Source organism: Thamnophis sirtalis, unplaced genomic scaffold (assembly GCF_051295495.1).
Source record: "Thamnophis sirtalis isolate CommonGarterSnake01/CBP01778 unplaced genomic scaffold, rThaSir2_p1.2 scaffold_2, whole genome shotgun sequence".
In the NCBI taxonomy this organism is placed as follows: domain Eukaryota; kingdom Metazoa; phylum Chordata; class Lepidosauria; order Squamata; family Natricidae; genus Thamnophis; species Thamnophis sirtalis.
In genome coordinates this window covers 35,565,118-35,578,380 of record NW_028261382.1, presented here as the reverse complement: position 1 = coordinate 35,578,380, position 13,263 = coordinate 35,565,118, and the positions used below count along the sequence as shown (strand labels likewise).

Genomic DNA, 13,263 nt, shown 5'->3' with positions numbered 1-13,263 from the left:
AGATCCATATCCCCTTATAGAAAACGCTCCCATCCCCCTCCCATCTGATCACAGGCCAAAACATGTCCTCTAATCTTCTCTCTTACCTTATAGCTGAGGTAGATCAGAAGCATGGTCTCTAGGAAGCTAATGATGGCTACACTGACCTGAAAGGAGGAGAAGACAGAAAGGCAGGGAATAAGCGACGAGGTCGGGAGGAATAAGATGCTATCAATCTCATGAGTCCAGAACTACCAACGCACAATCACACTTACTTGTATTGCCCACAATGGCTTGTTTCGATCCACCCACAAAATGTGAGCCCTGTAAAGAATAATTTGCAGAATAAAGCTCAACCACAACCAGAAGAAGACTTAATCGGGAAACAAGAAGCAGACTGAATCAAGAAGTAGCATTCCAATATTGCAATTCTCCAATATCCTTGATCACCTTTTAATGACTCCATAATCCCTTGCAGGGTGGAGTCTGGGCAACCGAAATGGAGCTGATTACTGGCTGGATGCCTTTTCCTGTCACCAATGTGGAGTTATATTCAGCAGATAAATTCTCATTGTGCCCAGAGAAAGATCTGCCTCTACCCAGGATCAAACTCACAGCCTCTTGATTGTGAGGCAAAAGTTCTACCTCTAGGCCACAGCACCACTCCTCCAATGTCCTTGATTCAGGCTATAAAATATACCCCAAAACATGCTGCAACATAGATATAGTTGGACTAGTTAACAGCGTGCCTAAAACTACCTGAGCATCCGTGAATATTTTCTGGCATTTATAGGTCACCTCACCTATGAAATCTCCTTTTCCTTCCTCTGAAGGAGACAATTCCTGCTGCAAATTAAGGCACCATCAAGAATCTATTTCCAAAGTGCATTTAAAGGTCTTCATGGGTATAAATCAAATGGGTGGGAATCATAGACTAGGTCTTCCTTAGAGAGAAACCCACCTACCCAGAAAAAAAATCAAAGGTAAGATGAAGATGGGATAGTCATGGACCTTGGAGGAGATATCTGTTGTGGTTCATCAGTGGCAGCAGATTCGGACAGTGAGGAGGCTGGGGAGGAACCTGGGCCAGTCCTGGAGTCTGGGGAAGGCTCTGATGAGGGCTCTGTGTCGGAGGCAGAGAGGGGGCCAGGGCCGTCTGACAGTTATCAGCTGCCTTCAGACATCAGTGAGGCAGAAGAACAGCTGGAGCCTGTTCCCTGTGTGCACATGCGCAGAGTTGCCGGATGAAGGGAACAGCTAAGGAACAAGGGTCGACTTGGGAGTAAGGCCACAGGGGGATGATGAATGGCCCCTCCCAGAGGAAATAAAAGAGGAGCGAAAGGGGAGTGGAGTTTGCAGGAGGCAATTAGTTCCTTCCTGCGTTCTTGCCAAGTATTGCGGCGTCTGAAAGATATCAGCCTGGCCACTCTCCAAGCCTGATAAAGGTCGGTAATTGTGAACTATCTTGAAAGATGGTGGGAGAGGAAAGACTTTGCTGGAGAGGGATTCACTGTCAAATAAATAAAAGGGTTTTATCGGGACAAGGACTTGGTTTCATGCTGCTTGGGAAGCCTAGGTCAGAACAATATCAAGGAGAAACAACATCCTATAGGGCAAAGGGAGGGTGGACCAGCAAACATGCTTGTGCATTATTTCGATGTTCTTTTTGTTTTTAATAGATGTGTATTTTAGCAGCCTGGGGGTTCTTTTCACTGCTTGGTTTCACCCAGAAATTAAACCAGGCTCCCTGTTAAAACCGAAGCTCCGCAACAACCTTCAGAAAAGCTGCCAACCCCCTTTACCAGTTGATTTCTGATGATGATTGATTGAAGGAGGAGTAGATGTGTTTCTCACATTCCCAGCTGAATTAATGAAAAGAAAAGAAGAGGCGTTTTAGAAGCAAAGTTCAGTAAATTGATCGCTATGCTAAAAAGATGGATATTAGTTTGTTCAATGAACAACAATCCATTTTCAAACTTTTTTTAGGTGGGGCGATGCTTCATAGAACATTTAATCACATGCAGAGGGTTAGTTGGAGATCTGCCTTATATAAATAAGGTGATTTAAATCTGATCAGCTCCAAAAACAACATCTCAATTTTATTCCAGTCCCCTAATAGGGGTGGCTGAATTTTGAACAGGTTTGTGTGTGTGTGTGTGTGTGTGTGTGTGTGTGTGTGTGTGTTTCCCTTTGAGAGCAAGTCCATTCATCAGATGTAATCCCTTAATTCAGGTTAGAGTTGGGATGACTGGATGGACCTGCGCATTTACTGTCTGGATGCCCTTCCTGATGCCTATATGGGGTTCACAGCAGATATTTTTTTTCCTATGTGATTCATCGAATCAAACTAACCTTATGAATCAGACTGATGTTTCCCAATTTATTTATTTCTTTTTTTAAAAAAGGGATTCAACCAAATGATCTCCATTTCCCCAAATCTTTCTGAATCAAGACTGCCACTCCAAACCCAATGGTTGATGCCAATCAAATCGGAGCCAACGTCCCCTTCCCTCCCGATCTGTAGAGATCGAAGTGATATCGCGATTACTACTGTTGTAAATGAGAATTCCTCACCATCCTATCCGTTCTGGGTCATCCAGCAGAACGCGGACAATATAAAGAAGGCAAGTGAGAAGCTTGAGTGAGAAGTTAAACAGGCGTATCCTCAGGCCTGGTGTAAAGAGAGTAGATCAATGTCATTAGGCAAATCACAGCAGCAATAATAACTCAAACCAGCACCAATAAAATAAAGAACAGCTCGGTGGAAAAATCCCTGCACCAAGAGAACCCGATCCTCCCAGACCCTTACAGCTGGACCCTGTTCCCGGTGTGCACATGGACAGAGTTGTCAGACAAAGGGAACAGCTAAGGAACAAGGGTTGACTTGGGAGTAAGGCTACAGGTGGACGGTGAATGGCCCCTCCCAGAGGATATAAAAGAGGAGCGAAAGGGGAGTGGAGTTTGCAGAAGACAATTTGTTCATGCCAAGTATTGCGGCGTCTGAAAGATATCGGCCTGGCCACTCTCCAAGCCTGATAAAGGTTGGGAATTGTGAACAATCTTGGAAGACGGTGGGAGAGGAAAGACTTTGCTGGAGAGGAATTCACCGTCAACTCAATAAAAGAGGTTTATCGGGACAGGGACTCGGCTTCATGCTGTTGAGGAAGCCTAAGTCAGAATGATAAATTCCAGCAGAAAACTGGCAGGCACTGAATAGAACCAAACTTTTTCCTAGAAAAGTACCCATCCATGGAAGACTGAGTGCTAGCAAAAAAAAAGAAAAATAGCTTAAATCCCGGAATAAGGCAACTAGGAACAACAACCGATCATCCAAATTCATAAGCAGGGAAGTGTGAAGCCAGACGAGTCATTTCGCATTGGGGGGATTGATTGCTTCTTTTTATAAAGATCAATTAAGCGCCTTGGCAGAATCTGGCGGTCCTCGCCTCCAGCGAGGCGAGAAATCAAACGTTTTTCACATTTCAAAGACAGACGGATCTTCCTTAGCATCCCGCCCACCCCTTCCCCCCCCCTAATTCTCCAGCAATTTTCTCTTAATTTAAAAAATAAATAAATCCCACACGCTGGCATCGAAAGCTGCTTTTTCATCCCTTGCAAAACAGACAGCGAAAAAACCATTTTTTTAAAAAAAAGAAAAATCCCACGGTTTGATCAGCTTCAAATGTCCCAATGAAAGTGTGATTGTCGGCTCTGTCTCTCTCTCTCTCTCTCTCTCTCATCTATCTTTGGGAACATCTCTTTTCGAAAGATGCATAAGTGTGTTACTTTTGAAAGCTGTCGTTCTCCCAAGACTTTCGTTGCAGATGCCACGAAACAAAGCTGGAGATGACACAGCAGCTGCTGCTCTTAAAACCCGAAATGAGGAGCATCGGGGCTGGTCAGGACTTGGGAAATAATTCAGATAAGGTGTCAGTGTCTTTTGGATGTTGCCAGTCTCCGAATCAAATCAATAAATTTTGCAAAACACCCTAACTCAGTGAGGAGGTAGGGCCAGTGTTCTGACCGAAGCTTCCCCAGAGCATGAAGCAAACTCCTGCTCCAGACAAAAACCCCTTTTATTAATTTCCTCTGAATTCTGCTGATTCACATCCAGCAAAGTCTTTCAAAGGAGGATTTACGGTCACAGACCTTATCTGGCTTGGAGAGCTGCCAGGCCGTTATCTGCAAAACTTGGCAAGGAGTCCCGGAGAGTCATGAACCAATGAAGCGAACTAATTTCCTCCTGCAAACTCCACTCCCCTTTTGCTCCTCTTTTATTCCCTCTGGGAGGGGCCATTCAAAGTCCACCTGTGGCCTTACTCCCAAGTCGACCCCTGTTCTTTAGCTGTTCCCTTTGTCTGGCAACTCTGCGCATGCGCACGCTGGTAACAGGCTCCAGCTGTTCGTCTGTCTCACTGATGTCTGACTCTGAAGGCAGCTGATAACTGTCAGATGGCCTTGGCCCCCTCTCTGCCTCTGATGCAGAGCCCTCATCAGAGTCTTCCCCAGACTCCAGGACTAGCCCATCTTCCTCCCCAACCTCCTCACTGCCCGAATCTGTGTATGAGAGAGGTGGTGGAGACAGCCTCTCCCTAATAGTTCCCAAAATAGATTGTAGATGCAGATACTTGAGTCTGTCAAGATTCTGTCTGCAGGTTTGAAACAATAAAGAACTCAACTTGGAAGAATTACGTCTTTTTCCTGGCTTTGGACCTGACACTAACCCAGATCCAAACAAACCACATTCGGGTTTGTGCGGAGCAAATGAAACCACCGATGCTCGCACCATGGATTGGTTTGAAATTTGTTAGCCACTGAAACTTACTTGATCGTTGATTTTTGATGAAGAATAGCTTTAGGCGTTCTTTAAAGGTGTTCTCATTCACGTAAAACTCCACTTCAACCCTGCCAGAATAATAATAAGAAGAAAATAGAAGAAGTGAGATTTCATTTCAGATCCCAACTGGAAATCTCGTCGGAGGCAAGATTGAATCTGTTCCGGTACAAAAGATGAGATTTCTCATTCACATTCTCATTCTCATTTCCTTTTTTTAGCCATTCTCTCAAAACATTTCCAAGTTCAAAACATTGATTAGAAATTGTTAGACCTGGGGAGGGCTGCGTGCAATATGGAGTCAGGTTAAAAGATGCTATAAATGGCTGTATTTGCACAACTGGTTAATTTAATTAATCCACTTTCTGGGCTCCTGAGTGAATGAACCCAATGACAGCAACTAAGACTCCCTCAAGCCCCCCACAAAAAAATCTAAGCAAGTTTAAACAAACCCAGCTTAGCATGTGGTGTGAATAAGGGCGTTAGGTCTCCTGAACCTTATCAAGGTACATGTGGCCAAGGAATGCAACATTTTTTTTTAAAAGGGGGATAAAATAATGCAAAACCTTGGTAAAACAAAGCCTCAGCCCGACCATCATTGTACAGTTTCTGTGGAGGAAAACAAAATGCATCGGGGTACTTAGAGAGAGCCGAGGTGGCGCAGTGGTTAAATGCAGCACTGCAGGCTACTTCAGCTGACTGCAGTTCTGCAGTTCGGCTGTTCAAATCTCACCGGCTCAGGGTTGACTCAGCCTTCCATCCTTCCGAGGTGGATAAAATGAGGACCCGGATTGTTGTTGGGGGCAATATGCTGACTCTGTAAACCGCTTAGAGAGGGCTGAAAGCCCTATGAAGGGGTATATAAGTCTAACTGCTATTGCTATTGCTATTGCTATTAGAGCTTTTATCAGGGTGGCTCAGTGGCTAGGACACTGAGCTTGTTGATCAGAAAGGTCAGCAGTTCGGCAGTTCGAATCCCTAGTGCTGTGTAACGGAGTGAGCTCCCATGACTTGTCCCAGCTTCTGCCAACCTAGCAGTTCAAAAGCACGTTAAAAAATGCCAGTAGAAAAATAGGGACCCCCTTTGATGGGAAGGGAACAGTGTTCCATGCGCCTTTGGCATTGAGTCATGCCAGCCACATGACCACAGAGACGTCTTCGTACAGCGCTGGCTCTTCGGCTTTGAAACGGAGATGAGCACTGCCCCCTAGAGTCGGGAACAACTGGCACATATGTGTGAGGGGAACCTTGACCTTACTAGAGCTTTAAGAAGGATGTTCCATAGAGTTAAGCATCATGACACTTTTTACATTTTAATTATTGAGCAATCAGGAATATCAATCATTGTTATCTTTGCTAACGGTGGCGTTCAAGCAAACAAGGGAGAAAAATAGTTCTTTGAAAGGAAGGGGGAAAAAGCCCTGGTTTTTTTTAATCCACGCAAAGTGGAGCACAAACTCGTCCATTATGATCAAAATGTACATATATCGTAAGACAAGAAAAATCAATCAACTTTTTAAAAAAAAATGCGAATAACTGCCTTGGTTGCTGAGAGAGAATTCTCAGGATGGGACCAGCTGTTATCTTTTGCATGGCTGTTCACTCATTTATCTGAACATTCCCAAGTGGCATTATGAATAGCAGCAGGGGTGGGATTGAAAATTTTTAGCAACCGGGTCTCTGCACGGGTACTGGGTGGGCATCGCCATAAAGGGGCATGGCCTACTCGGCCTCCTGCACCATGGCAGGGGAGAGTGGGGCATTTTTGCCAGGCTTTGGAGGCTTTCCTTCAGCCTCCAGGGAGGACGAAAATGCCCTCCCTTGGGCTCTGGATGTCCTCTGGGAGCCAGAAACAGGCCCGTTTCTTCAGTCCTTCCAATTATCGGTTTGGCAAACCAGGTGCAAAATTAGCATCTGTTCACCCAAACTAGTCTGGGGAGTGGAGTTTGCAGGAGACCATCAGTTCGCTTCATTGGTTCGTGACTCTTCGAGACTCCTTGCCAAGTTCTGCAGATATCGGCCTGGCAGCTCTCCAAGACGGATAAGGTCTGTGACTGTAAATCCTCCCTTGAAAGACTTTTTCTGGATGTGAATGAGCAGAATTCACAGTCAGTTAAAAAAAGGGGGTTTTGTCGGGACCAGGAGTTTGCTTCTGGCTCTTGGGAAGCCTCGGTCAGAACAGGCTTGCACTAGAAAAGCCACGATTCACCAACCGAGGTTAACCATAACATGAATTTACTACATTGCCAGGTTATCCCTTAAGGATTTTTAAGTGATGTTTGATTCCACGTCTCTGCACACCACCATAAAATATGTGTAAGGAATGAATCCATTAAGTCCACAGCAAAATACACTTCTGCACTCCAAACACATTAGAGGAAAAACGAGCAAGGGATATACGTTAAGAAAACACATTTTATACACACGTTTTAAATGGGCAAGACAGACAGAAGAAGCTGAGTTTGGGGGGGGGAGGGAGACGGGAACTCGGTTAGAAATGCAATGTTTTTGTTCTTGTTTCATCCATTTTTAATCAAGAATATCGCCTTTTGGAGAGAATGGAACAAAGAGAATAGTTATATTTGAGCTCGAAGAGAGGAAGCTGCCATTTGCTGGTGGTTCCCCCCAGAAAACACAACTACGATGGTTGGTGAGAGTTAACAGATCTTTGATAATGTCGGAGGAATTTAGCTGCAGGTTTTCTAAACTTTCTGAACATCGGATGATACTAAACTAGCAGGAATAGCCAACACCTAGAAAAAGTGCATAGAAGAGCAACCAGAATGATTAGGGGACTGGAGACTAAAACATATGATGAACGGTTGCAGGAATTGGGCATGGATAGTCTAGGGAAGAGAAGGACCAGGGGAGACATGATAGCAGTCTTCTGATATTTGAGGGGCTGCCATCGAGAGGAGGGGAGTCAAGCTATTCTCCAAAGCACCCAAAGGCCAGACAAGGAAAAATGGATGGAAACTAACCAAGGAGAGATTCAACCTGGAAATAAGGAGGCATTTTCTGATACTGAGAACAATCAACCCAAGGAAGAGAAGTTGCCTTCAGAAGTTGTGGGAGCTTCATCCCTGGAAAGTTTTCAAGAAGAGACTGGACTGCCCTCTGTCAGAAATGCTGTAGGGCCTCCTGCTTGGGGGGGGGGGGGGTTGGACTAGATGACCTACAAGGTCCCGTAATCTGTGAAATCATCCTCATTGCTTGATCCCCTGTGGAAAGCGGTTCCTTTCTTAACCATCTCTGCGAAGGACCACAAATGTCGACATGGCCCTTCCATGGCAATCCATCAATGTTGCTCCATTGATCCGAGTCCGTGCGAATAAAACGCTCACTGTGGAGAATCGAATTTCCTCTTACCCCTTGACTTCTTGTTGAAAAACATTTGCATTAATAACCAGGAGCCAAACCAACAGAAACCCACATCTTACCTTTCGGTGGAAGGTTGGTTGATGGATGCTTCTTCAGCCCTCAATAAAAACAGTAAAAGGGACATTGGGGAAGACAATTAAAAATGAAAGCTTGAACAGCTAGGCGAATAGACCTAGGCTATGTTGGAACAGGGACGCTGTGGCTCAGTGGCTAAGACACTGAGCTTGTTGGCCAGAAAGGTCGGCAGTTCGGCGGTTCGAATCCCGATCACCGCGTAACGGAGTGAGCTCTCATGAGCTCTCCCAGTTTCTGCCAACCGAGCAGTTTGAAAGCAGGTAAAAAATGCAAGTAGAAAAATAGGGAACACTTTGGTGGGAAGTTCTGTGCATCTTTGGCATTGAGTCATGCCGGCCACATGACCACGGAGACGTCTTCGGACAGCCCTGGCTCTTTGGCTTTGAAACGGAGATGAGCACTGCCCCCTAGAGCCGGGAATGACTGGCACAGATGTGTGAGGGGAACCTTTACCATTACCTATGTTGGAACAGACTTGTGAAGGGAAGAATTCTTCCCAAAGAATTCTGGGAAATGCAGTTTGTGGGGATACCGAGTAAGGATCACTGACAAGTTGAGCGTTTTTTTTAAAAGGAGGAACTGGCTCCAACCAGATCTTGGTAGCTCACCTAAATACCTTATTTGTTCATGCAGTGATAAGAATGAAGAGTGCAGAGAAGAGCAACCAAGAGGATTAGGGGACTGGAGGCTGAAACATAGGAAGAATGGTTGCAGGAACTGGGTATGTCTAGTTTAATGAAAAGAAGGACTAGGGGAGACATGATAGCAGTCTTTCAATATCTCAGGGGCTGCCCCAAAGAAGAGGGAGTCAAGACACTCTTCTCCAACACTCTTGTGCGCATGCGCCAGGGGTGGGTTTCAACCGGTTCGCAGCGGTCCCCGCGAACTGGTTGATCTGCGAACCCGGAAGTAAGTAACTTCCGGGAACAGCGAAGGGCCCACCCGCCCGCCCGCGCTCCTTACCAATCTTTGAAGGCTGCTGCGCTTCCACGCAGGCGCATGGCACATACAGCACCTGTGCGATTCTCCACGAGGAGCTGGATGGCACATACAGCGCCTGCGTGATTCTCCGCAAGCAGCTGGAGCATTGCGCAGGTGCTACGACGCATGCGGGAACTGCGCGCGTGCACGAGGACGCCACCGGCCGAACCAGTTGGAACGGGATAAGCAACCCACCACTGGCGTGCGCACGCACACACACTATATATATGTGTGTGTGTGTGTTTGTGTGTGTGTGTACACACACACACACACATATCTGTCATTTTTTCAGTTCTGCAATCATTCTCAGCTAAGGAAACATCAACCCCAATCAATATTTTAGGAGACAGTCCACATAAAAAAATCTTGTTTGGGGAATCAAGTGACTGTCAATTTGTCTACTTAGTTCAATACAAATGATTGGACCTTGTTTCCCTAGCGAGCACATCCACAAGCAGGATGCCAAGGATCAGCAGTGAAGATGCACGAAACTGACACAGGTTGAAACAGAGGCATCCCATCACCCTGGTGTCCTTTTTCTCATCAAAATTCTGGAGAGAGGGATTATAATGAACTGAACGTTATGAATCCAGCTAAATGCTTCTCAGTGAAAGTTCCCTAGAGTCGAGCAGCCAAATCCATCTAAATAAAACCCCTCTCTCTTTTTACGACCTTGTAATCCCTTAATTCAGGTGACTGGATGGAGCTGAGCATTTACTGGCCGGGTGCCCTTCCTGACGCCACACAAGAGTTCCCAGTAGATATTTTTTTCTCTGCGCATTAAGAGAGAAAAACATTCGCTGCTACCTAGGATTGAACCCTCAACCTTGTGAATGGGAGGCAAACTTCTTCACCACTAGGCCACCATGCCACTCGGCCAATACACCTAAATAATGGTAATTACAAGATAGCCTTGGGAATCAACCCAAAATGGAATTTTTAGGTGTCTCAGTAAAAGAATCCTATTATTTATAGATTTATTCGGGAATCTAAGCAACATGAAATCTTTAAATATACTTCATAGTGAGCCAAGAAGGTTAAACTGAAGAGAAATGTGCAAACAGACTAATTAAATTTTTTATATAATTCAGAGCACCATAATGAGAAAACCATGATTTAACTGTGATTCCACACCATATTGTTTTCTGGCTTAGCATGATGGCTATCTAGGCCTGGGTTTTCAAACAATCTGTCAAATTTCCTGAAAATGCCCTAATTGATTCATGAATATCGAGTCAAGTTTTCAATACAAAAACTAGGCATTTGTTAGGAGCCCCATTAGGCAAGATCTGTTCGCAGTCAAGCCTCTGCTTGGTTTGATTTATTACTGAACTTTACTCCTGTTCCCCCCACTCCTGGCAGTCTGTGTCATAAATCACATTCCCCTATAAGATGCACCCTTCCCAAACCGGCTGCAGTAATCTGAGATCCAACTCCAGCCGACAGTATGCGTGGAATGCACTCCCCTTCCTTCTCTCCCCATGACAACACTGGGAGTTGACATAATCCCAGTTTAATCTGAGATCGGGAGCAGAGCATTTGTAGGAGATGGCCAAGCTGAGCCCGAGGGAGAGGGTTCAAACACATCGTTAGTCACGATTCCCTTCATGCCCACATAAGAGCTAAGCCCAGCCTACCTTGAATTCCTTCCATTATTATCTCCCGCTAATTTCCCTTGACTGTTAGTAGTTCAGATTCTCGTAAGGAGCTTAAGCTTGTGATAAATCTTTCTAGCCATTGGAACTGCCTGGATTTTCTGATTTCCCTGGTGCTTGACAGTATGATCTTCAATCTATTTCATATAAGTTATTTTCAGCTTCTGTATCCAGAGGGCATGCAGAATTCGCCACAAGCATAATGTCTAGCTTCTCAGAGAGCTACGTTTCCCACAATGCTTGTTTCTCGCAAAGGGGAAGCGAACTTTTAAGCCAACTTAAGTCCGTGGTGCTAAGGAAAGCACCGAGTCATTCCTCTCCTTTCCCAGCGCATCAGTGCCACATTGCATGCAGTTGTTTGAAGCTAACTTACTGTGAAAGCGAGGAATCCATGCTGAAATCTTCATTATGTGGCCTAAGAACACAGGAACATTAAGAGAAAAAAAAATACATACCGATAAAAAAAAAGAGAGCGAGAGGGATTTCTGGACATTGGCAGTGTACAGGCAGTCCTCGACTTACAACGGTGTAATTTTTCACACTTATGACCATTGCAGCATGTTTAGGTGACCAAATTGGGAACTGGCTCATATTTATGACAGTCTCAGTGCCCCGGAGTCATGGGATCCTCTTCTGACCAGCAACATTGACCGGGGAAGGCGGATTCACTTAACAACCGTGTTACTCAGTTAACAACAGCAGTGATTCGCTGAACAACTGGGGCGGAGAAATGGGGCAAAATTCACTTAACAGCGGAAACCTGGGGCTCAACTGTGGTCGTAAGTAAGTCGAGGAGTGCCCGTATCTAGTTAAGGATGGAGGCACCAAAGTCTAGAATTCAAAAGCAGTACAAGGTTTTCTACTTTACTTTAAGAGACATACTGCTCTATTCTACTTTGAAGGGACGAATTATTAAGAAACAATCATGCATTATTAAACAAAGTAAAGAATCTGCTTCCCTTTCTGTTAAGCTGGCTAATATTTTGATAGGAGACACATTAGGAAATTACAAGCCAGACTGGGAAATCAAGAAAGGTTCGCTGAAAAAGACAAGGAACTCCAACATTGTACTAAGAAACACTCATTTTTACAGCCAACCACCAAAGGAGTCTTGTGAACGGGTCCTAAGGCTGGACAAGCCACGAGGGAAAGGAACTATGCCAAGTTAGAAAAGTTTAATTAATTAAAAATTCTCATTTAATTCGGTCTCCTGGTCCACCAGAAAGAAACACTCTGGAGCCGTGCAAAACCATTCTCTCTAATTTATGTATGCATATCTTAGATTGGTGATTGTATTAAAATTTGCAGCGTTGCTTTGTATACTTAGAATTGAGGAATCAGCTCTATTTGGGGGGGGGGGCATGGAGATTTCCTAGCGAGCCAAAGAAGGTTTAAAACTGCAGTAACTTACAGAGGAATATGCTTATTTATCGTGCAAGGAAGTTTAGCGAGTTCCCCACCCCAGAACCAAGAGCTTCCTCTTAGAAGCGTGTGCCTTTGTGTGTGTTTATTTTGCAAATTGTGTTATTTCTACAAGCAGGTCGTTTACATTTTATATGTTGAGCCCATGGGGAAGAGAGAGACAGAGAGAGACAGAGAGAGACAGAGACAGAGAAAGAGACTCCTGGTCATGAAACAAAACCCTCTTTATTAAATTAAAACTCCTCTTGTGAATTAATTTCTCTTTACTGTTCCTATTCAGTGGTGGGATTCAGCCGGTTCGCACCTATTCGGGAGAACCGTTTGTTCACTTTCTGAGCAGTTCGGAGAACCGGCTGTTGGAAGAAATCTCCTTCCACTGTACAGGAGGGGATTCAGACAGAAAGGTTTAGGGTTCTATGATGCCTGTGAAGCTATTCTTCATCAAAAACCAACGATCAAGTACGTTTCAATGGCTAACCAATTTCAAACCAATCCATGGTGCGAGCATCAATGGTTTCATTTGCTCCCCACAAACCCGAATGTGGTTTGTTTGGATCTGGGTTAGTGTCAGGTCCAAAGCCAGGAAAAAGACGTAATTCTTCCAAGTTGAGTTCTTTATTGTTTCAAACCTGCAGACAGAATCTTGACAGACTCGAGTATCTGCATCTACAATCTATTTTGGGAACTATTAGGGAGAGGCTGTCTCCACCACCTCTCTCATAAACAGATTCGGACAGTGAGGAGTTTGGGGAGGAAGATGGGCCAGTCCTGAAGTCTGGGGAAGGCTCTGAGGAGGGCTCTGTGTCAGAGGCAGAGAGGGGGCCAAGGTCATCTGACAGTTACCCCCCCCCCCAATTTCTAATCGAATGATTCATATTTAGCCGTACATCCTTGCCTTACAACAGTTCATTCAGTAAGCATTCAAAGTTACAATGG

At 44.9% G+C, this 13,263-nt stretch overlaps 1 protein-coding gene across 9 annotated transcripts in view; it reads right to left on the bottom strand.

Moving 5' to 3' along the window:
- The window catches only part of KCNT1 (potassium sodium-activated channel subfamily T member 1), an 87,382-nt gene that overhangs the window by 33,622 nt on the left and 40,497 nt on the right, over positions 1 to 13,263 (bottom strand). For 4 of the 9 annotated variants that reach the window (XM_087704772.1, XM_087704771.1, XM_087704770.1 and 1 more), the window contains 6 exons: positions 11,279 to 11,320; positions 4,805 to 4,884; positions 2,554 to 2,650; positions 1,782 to 1,841; positions 255 to 303; positions 87 to 146 (listed from right to left, as the gene is read on the bottom strand). In XM_087704772.1, coding sequence (XP_087560898.1) covers positions 87 to 146; positions 255 to 303; positions 1,782 to 1,841; positions 2,554 to 2,650; positions 4,805 to 4,884; positions 11,279 to 11,320 — 388 coding nt within the window. Of the gene's footprint in view, positions 1 to 86; positions 147 to 254; positions 304 to 1,781; positions 1,842 to 2,553; positions 2,651 to 4,804; positions 4,885 to 8,253; positions 8,334 to 11,278; positions 11,321 to 13,263 lie in introns of those variants that run through there. The other 5 variants (XR_015695489.1, XM_087704773.1, XM_087704768.1 and 2 more) reach the window with 2 other exon arrangements.